This window comes from Myotis brandtii, unplaced genomic scaffold (genome assembly GCF_000412655.1).
Source record: "Myotis brandtii unplaced genomic scaffold, ASM41265v1 scaffold1774, whole genome shotgun sequence".
In the NCBI taxonomy this organism is placed as follows: domain Eukaryota; kingdom Metazoa; phylum Chordata; class Mammalia; order Chiroptera; family Vespertilionidae; genus Myotis; species Myotis brandtii.
In genome coordinates, this window is record NW_005356575.1 from 627,751 (window position 1) to 635,253 (window position 7,503).

The following is a 7,503-nucleotide window of genomic DNA, read 5'->3' on the forward strand; positions in this document are numbered from 1 at the left end:
AGGGAGGAGGAACTGGGGGCCTGTACTCCTGGCCAGCGGGGAGGAGGAGCTGGGTCCCCCATTTGTGGCTTTCTGATCTCAGAGCCCTGGGTTAACCAGGTGGGGCTCAGGGCTCAGGGCTCAGGGCCCACGCGTTCCCGATGCCAAGCTGCCCCCTAGTGGCCGCTGCACGCTCTCCACACACACCGGAGGACAGACCAGGCTGGGCAGTGGCAGTTTATTTCCGCTTCATAAACCCCTCCAGCCGGGAAGCCACTGGGGCTCCTTTAGCAGCAGATCTTGTGCCCTGTGAGGCGGGGAGAGAGAGGTGACTTAGATAATATAATAAAAAAAAGTGGCCAGGGGGAGGGGACGGGGGCAGGGTGGGGGACTCACCTGGCCTCCAGGCCTGGGCAGCGATCATGGGCCCCACAGGGGCAGCTGGAGGGGTGACCTTCCCTTTAAGAGTTTCTGTAACGGGGAGTTTGAGGGGGGCTGTTGATTTTTTAGAACCAATGTTTCCCTCCCGCTCCCACACCCTCTTCCCTCAGACCCAGGAGTTGGGGACCCCGGCTACCCTCTTCACTTACTTTGCGGCTCCCTCCCTGGCCCGGGGCCTGGAGGTGATGTCCCGTGGGGCTGAGGCTGAGGCCGAAGTCCTCATTCTTGGCAAAATAAGAGGGGCCCGAAGTTTGGGGAAGGCCGGAGGCCCCTGGAGGAAGGAGATGAAGAAATTTTACATCTGAGCTGCCCCTGTACTTCATTTCACAGGCCCGGACAGGGTAACAGTGGTGGAGGGGGCGCTGGGGGTGGGGATAGGGTCTTGTTCCCAGAACATGCTGTTTTCCCCCTAAGACCTCTGGCTTGAGTAGGAAGAAGTTTTAATTTGTTAGTCCATCCATCTACCTACCCACCCACCCACCTACACACCCACACACCCATCCATCATCCATCCATTCAACTGTGGCTGGGGAGTGAGCCTGCAACCCAGGTAACTGCCCTTGACTGGAATCGAACCTGGGACCCTTGAGTCCACAGGTCGACGCTCTATCCACTGAGCCAAACTGGCTAGGGCTGCAATGAATATTATAAAAATAAACATATTATGCCCTAGCCTGTTTGGCTCAGTGGATAGAGCGTCGGTCGACCTGCGGACTCAAGGGTCCCGGGTTCGATTCCAGTCAAGGGCACATGCGCAGGTTTCGGGCTCAATCCCCAGTGGGGGGCGTGCAGGAGGCAGCCGATCAATGAGACTCTCTCATCATTGATGTTTCTGTCTCTCTCTCCCTGTCCCTTCCTCTCTGCAATCAATAAAAATAAATAAATATTACTCACAATTTGGGTGTCCTTGGATATTTTCAGTTGAAAATTCTCACACACACAAAAAAGATTTTAAAGCATCTATAGCCGCTTATGGCATACAAAGGGTTAACACAGCTCCACTCAACCCCACAGGCGGGAACTGGCATCACACCCATTTTACAGACAAGGGAATTGAGGCTCGCAGAAGAGGATGGGCTCTGGAAACTAGAGTCAGGGGCCTTGGTTTCAGTCCTGACCGTCACCTTCGAGTGGGGTGACCTTGAGACCTCTGAGCATCAGTGCCCCGCCCCTGCACCATAGGGATCATAACAGTACCCATCTCATTGAGTTTCCAGGACAATTAAGTGAATACATTAAACAGCAGTGCCAGGTGCCCCTCAGGGAATAGAGTCAATAATACCGTGCCCGGCTGGTGTGGCTCAGCGGCTGAGCGTCGACCTGTGAACCAAGAGGTCACGGTTCAATTAACCCGGTCGGGGCACATGCCTGGGTTGCCGGCTCGATCCCCAGAGTGGGGCGTGCAGGAGGCGGCCGATCAATGATTCTCTCTCATCATTGATGTTTCTATCTCTCTCTCCCTATCCCTTCCTCTCTGAAATCAATAAAAATATATTTAAAAAAATAATAATAGTGTAATAACTTTGCACAGTGACAGATGGTTACTAGACTTGAACCACTATGTTGTAATGTCAACTCTAATTAGAAATATTTTTTCACAAAGCAGTGCCAGCCATCGTTCGGGAAAAGGGAGCCACACGTGAACTGTTCTCACTGACAGTCACCTTGCTGGGAAACCAGGCCCGCCTGGCCTGCCGTGTTTTGAAGAATGAAGCAGTAGGAGTTGCCTGCCCTCGGAATCAGGCAGGGCTTGGGGAGAAGAGGAAAGGGCATGCCGGGCGGAGGGCACAGCCTAGGGCCTAGGCAAAGGGGTGGCCACGTGGCCAGCAGTACCCCTCAGCCTGCCGTTCTGGCTCTGTCCCCCTCATTGTCCTCGGGGAGCCGGCTGAGTGGCTCCTAATGTTTCCATTTGCTTTTGGCTGCAGGTTGGTATCTGTTTTTAGCTTCCCTGGCTGGTCACACTCCCCCCCACCCCCCTTCCTGCTGGCTCTCTTGTTTGCTGTGGTAGAATAATGTTCCCGGACTTCCTGAGTTGTTTGTTTGAAGTCAGCCGTATCGATTGAATCTGTGTGTACTCAGCCTGAGATGCTCTGAGACCTGCCCCTCTCCAGTGGGCCGGGGTCTCGGAAAACCCTGGGGTGGGAGGTACAGGGACGGGGGAGAAGGAAGCGAGGCTGGGCTCCCTTGGAAGATAAGTGGGTGATTTTAAGCCCCCAACACTGGCTTTTCCTCTTCTGGGCCGTGTGGGTTTGGGCGGCCGCAGTCGCCTCTCTGGGCTTTGTTCCTCTGAAGAACGAGGAGAGGAACATTCTCGATTGCATAGGGCTGTTGGGAAGACTCAGTTCCACTTGCTCATTCAACATCTACTGATTTATTTATTAAATATATTTCTATTGATTTCAGAGAGGAAGGGAGAGGGAACGAGAAGGGGGAACATCAATGATAAGTATCACTGATCGGCTGCCTCCTGCACGCCCCCTACTAGGGATCAAGCCTGCAACCTGGGCTTGTGCCCTGACCGGGAATGCCTGTTTCATAGGTTGACGCTCAACCACTGCGCCACACCGGCCGGGCTCGACATCTATTTATTGAGCACCTACTAGGTGTCAGGCACTGTTCTAGTCTCAGGCACTCTCAGGAGAATAAGGCAAAGTCCTCATCTTCAGGAGAGTGATAACCCGCTGATGGTTACAGACAACAACAGGAACTGTCCCCTCTGCCAGGTGATGAGGAGCAGTATGAGAACGCAGCGGGCAAAGGCTTGGCAGGACCGGGGCTCTGTGGTCAATAGGGTGGGCACAGAAGGAGAGGATGAGAAAGTGAGCCTGGATAAAGGAGATCCAGGCAGAAGGAACCACTTGTGCAAAGGCCCTGGGGCAGGACCTGCTGGGATGCTGGAAGGAGAGCCAGGTGATGGGGGATGAGCACAAGAGAAGAGGCCTTGGAGGGATGGACGCCAAATTACACAGCACCTTGTCAACGGGGGCTGAGAGTGAGTGCCTGGCACCCCCAAGAGCCTGGCTGGACTAGGGACCCTGTGGTTGAAGGAGACCCCAGCTGCCCACCTCAGACCAGTGCCTCACTCACCACCTTCAGCTGGCCTTTACTTCTGGGATGCTCAGGAGGCAGATCCAGGCGAGGGGGCGGATTCAGATGAGGGGGCAGGTCCGGGTGAGGGGGCAGTGGGGGGGCTGAGGGGACCACCTAAGGGAGACAGAGGGTTATGTCTTCCTGCCCGGCGTCCCAGCACCAGGCCTGTTCCAGACATTGCAGAAATAATGGAGAATAAGGCAGAGTCCTAACCCTCAGGAGGGTTCAGACCGGAGGAGCCATAGTCCCAGGGGAACAGGCCCCTAGGACTCCAAAATCCTATCACCAGCCCCTCCTCCCTCAGACCCAGGAGTCTGGCCCCCCAGCCGGGTTATGTCTTCCTGCCCGGCGTCCCAGCACCAGGCCTGTTCCAGACATTGCAGAAATAATGGAGAATAAGGCAGAGTCCTAACCCTCAGGAGGGTTCAGACCGGAGGAGCCATAGTCCCAGGGGAACAGGCCCCTAGGACTCCAAAATCCTATCACCAGCCCCTCCTCCCTCAGACCCAGGAGTCTGGCCCCCCAGCCCCCTTCTCCCTCGGGCCCCGGAATTTTAGTTCCAGCTCCCGCCTGGCCCTGCTTACCTGCCCCAGCTCTTCCTCGCCGTTTTCCTGGCCATCGCTGCTCCCTGAGTCCTCAGCAGTGGCCCTGGCTTCCGCTGGCCTCCCTTGGGATCGATGGATACTCACGACCTCTCGGCCCTTGATCTGGCTTCGGCAGAAGGGGCAGGTCTGGCTGTCTGATTGCTGGGGGCGGGGGGGCGGCGGGGGAGGGAGTCAGGGTCTCCCGGTTCTTCTCCAAGTCCTCTGGGACCACAAGGGCCTTCATCTCCAGCAGAGTGAGGTGGGGAGGACAGACAGAGGGAGGCCCATGGAGAGGAGGGAGGAGGGAGCCATGGAGAGAGGTGCAGGACAGGAAGGAGGGACTGGACCAGAGCCCGAGGCCAGGGGGGCGCACAAATGGGGAGCCCAGTGGGCCCCAGCTATGGACGCTGATGCTATGGGCGAGGAAGGCCTGAGACACTCGCCTAGGCCCCCAGAGACCCTCCTCCCCCACCACCGGGGCCAGTGTTGTGGCCGGTCCAGCCCTGGTGGTTCTTATTATGGCCGCAGGATGCACCTCAGCAAAAGCCATCAGGGAACTCGGGAGGACGAGATTCATTACTCAGATCCTGGAGGGCACGCGGCATGCCCAAGGCCACGCGAGGAGGTCGCGGGAGGGTGCATGGACCTGGGGTCTGCCTTTCTTAGGGGCCAAGTGGGGTGGTTAGGGTTTAGTGGGTTCACTTTTCTTTTGTTGTTGTTAATCCTCACCAGAGGGTATTTTTTTTCCATTGGGTTTTAGAGAGCGTGGAAGGGAGAGAGAGAGACAGAGAGAAACATTGATGTGAGAGAGACACATCGATTGGTTGCCCCCCACATGTGCAACCAATGTGTACGTGCCCTTGACCAGAATCAGACTCACAAGCTTTCAGCCTGTGGGCCAACACTCTAACCACTGGCCCACACTGGCTAGGGCAAGGGTTCACTTAAAAAAGTTTTTTAAATTGATTTCAGAGAGGAAGGAAGAGGGAGAAACATCAATAATGAGAGAGAATCATGGATTGGCTGTCTCCTGTGTACCCCCCACTGGGGATCAAGCCCTCCTGGTTCAAAGGTCGACGCTCAGTCACTGAGCCACACCGGTTGGGCAAGGGTTCACTTTTCATTGGTGAATTTCAAGCATCGGAGCGGCCCGGTTAGGGTACATGCCTGGGTTGTGGGCTCGATCCCAGCTCCACCCCTCGGGGGCACAGAGTAGGCAACTCATCAATGTTTCTTTCTCAAATCAATTTTTAAAAAACCAAATCCTCAAGTGAGGATTAAAAAGAAAAAATCACAGGAGCAGGAATTAGGGTGTAGAAAGGAAAAAGCCCGAGTCACTTAAGTAGGCTACCCAGGGCTTTCTACAGGGGAACTTCAGCCCAGCCGGCGTGGCTCAGTAGTTGAGCTTTGATCTATGAACCAGGAGGCCACGGTTCGATTCCTAGTCAGGGCACATGTCCAGGTTGCGGGCTCGATCCCCAGTGGGGGGCATGCAGGAGGCAGCTGATCCATGATTCTCTCTCATTGATGTTTCTATCTTGCTCTCCCTTTCCTTTCCTCTCTCTCTGAAATCCAAAACAAATTCTCTATATAATAAAAGCCTAATATGCTAAGTGCCCGGTCCTCCGTTCAACCAATCAAAGTGTAATATGCTAATGATATGCTAAGGCTGTTCAACCACTCACTATGATGTGCACTGACCACCAGGGGGCAGACAGTCAACAGGTTGACCAGTCGCTATGAAGTGCACTGCAGAGGGCAGACGCTCCGACAGGTAGGATAGCTTGCTACTGGGGTCCAGCTGATTGGGACTGAGCAAGAGAGGCTGGACATGCCCTGGAGCCCTTCCACGGCCCCTCAACACCGTTGGACCCCCATGCTGGGCCCGCCCCCACCCGTGCACAAATTCGTGCACCGGGCCTCTAGTATTAAATAAATAAATAAAATAAAGGGGAACTTCATGGGTGGGGGCAGCCTGGTTCCTTATCTCCTAGTTTTGCTGTGTCATACATCTGGCAATTTGTTTATTGGAGATGGGTATCTTTGAAATGGATGACTCAGCTTAATGTCAGGCATTTACATTACAGTAAAAAGTAGGTGATGTCATGCACCGGCCTCAGCTCCCCTCCACAAGGGGCCTTCGCTGTGGGCTTCAGGGCTTGGACCCTCACTGTGGGCCTGGGAGGTGACCAGGGTCAGCTCTGTTCTCCAGAGACGAGGCAGAGGCTCAGAGAGGTGAAGCCACTAGCCCCAGGTTGCCCAGCGAGGGAAGGGAGGAGGTCTTTCCACGAATAATGTAGCTGGAGAAGGAGAAGCAGAGGTGACAGCCGCAGAGTGAGACAGGGACAGACACACAGACACAGACAGCCAGGCTCCAGGCCCTCGCCCCTGAGTGACCCTGAGCGAGTCCCTGCTTTCTTGGGCCTCAGTTTTCCCATCTGATCCCTGAGGCATAGGGGAGACCCTTCAGGAGAGGGGAGACCCACCTGCCAGGCGGCCAGGCAGCGGCTACACAGCAGGTGCCCACAGGGCTCGATCTTCACGTCCTTGTTGGCCTCAGCACAGATTTTACAGAGCTCGAACGTGGAGTTCATGGCCCAGTACAGCTGCAGCTGCTCCTGGCAGGCGAGGAGATGGACGGTGGTGACATCAGCCAGGGGCACAGAGCCGGGCCACAGGAGAAAGTCCCGAATCTCCGGGCCAGCCCCCAACCCTCTCCCAGGTTCCAGGGCGTGTCTGCTGCCTCCTACATGTACGCGGTGCTGTGAGATGTGTTCCCTGGGGTAGCCGGCTCTCAGGGTTGCCAGATTTAGCCACTAAAATTACAGGATGCGCTTGGAGTGTTGCCCCGTGCACCAAAAGGCTGCAGGTTCGATGACTGGTCAGTACACATGCCCAGGTTGCGGGTTCGATACCTGGTTGGGGGGGCCTATGGGAGGCAGCTGATGGATGCTTCTCTCTCTCTTTCTTTATCTCTAAAAAATCATTCCTTGGGTGAGGATTAAAAAATACAGGATGCCCTCTTACATTTGATTTTCAGAAGCACAAAGAATAAAGGGAAAAGTCTGGTATTTTAGGTATAAGTATGTCCCAAACACTGTGTGGGATATACTTACACTTAAAAAATTTTATTTGTCGTTTCTCTTCCACACACGGGGTGACTGGGCAGACCAAGGGACAGGGGCTGTGAGTGCTCAAGCACATTAGCTGTGCTGATGACCTCAGAAGTATCATTTCCTGGTCTAAGCCCCAGGAAAACCCCCGAGCAGTGGCAGGAGGAGCTGTATTTTCCAGAGAAGGAACAGAGCCTCAGAGAGGCCAAGTGATTTATTCACCTCAGGCCCCATGGCCATCACACCAGCACGAAACCCCAAGGCCTCTGGGATCCCAGGCCTGACTCGGTGAGAGG

General features: G+C 55.1%; 1 protein-coding gene across 1 annotated transcript in view; it reads right to left on the reverse strand.

Annotated features, from left to right (window-relative positions):
- Positions 1 to 201: 201 nt before the first annotated feature.
- The window catches only part of CBLC (Cbl proto-oncogene C, E3 ubiquitin protein ligase), a 13,317-nt gene continuing 6,015 nt past the window's right edge, over positions 202 to 7,503 (reverse strand). The window contains exons 4-9 of the mRNA XM_014537367.1: positions 6,581 to 6,712; positions 4,095 to 4,256; positions 3,508 to 3,624; positions 570 to 691; positions 376 to 450; positions 202 to 286 (exon numbers count right to left, since the gene is read on the reverse strand). Coding sequence (XP_014392853.1) covers positions 441 to 450; positions 570 to 691; positions 3,508 to 3,624; positions 4,095 to 4,256; positions 6,581 to 6,712 — 543 coding nt within the window. The 3' untranslated portion in view covers positions 202 to 286; positions 376 to 440. The remainder of the gene's footprint in view (positions 287 to 375; positions 451 to 569; positions 692 to 3,507; positions 3,625 to 4,094; positions 4,257 to 6,580; positions 6,713 to 7,503) is intronic.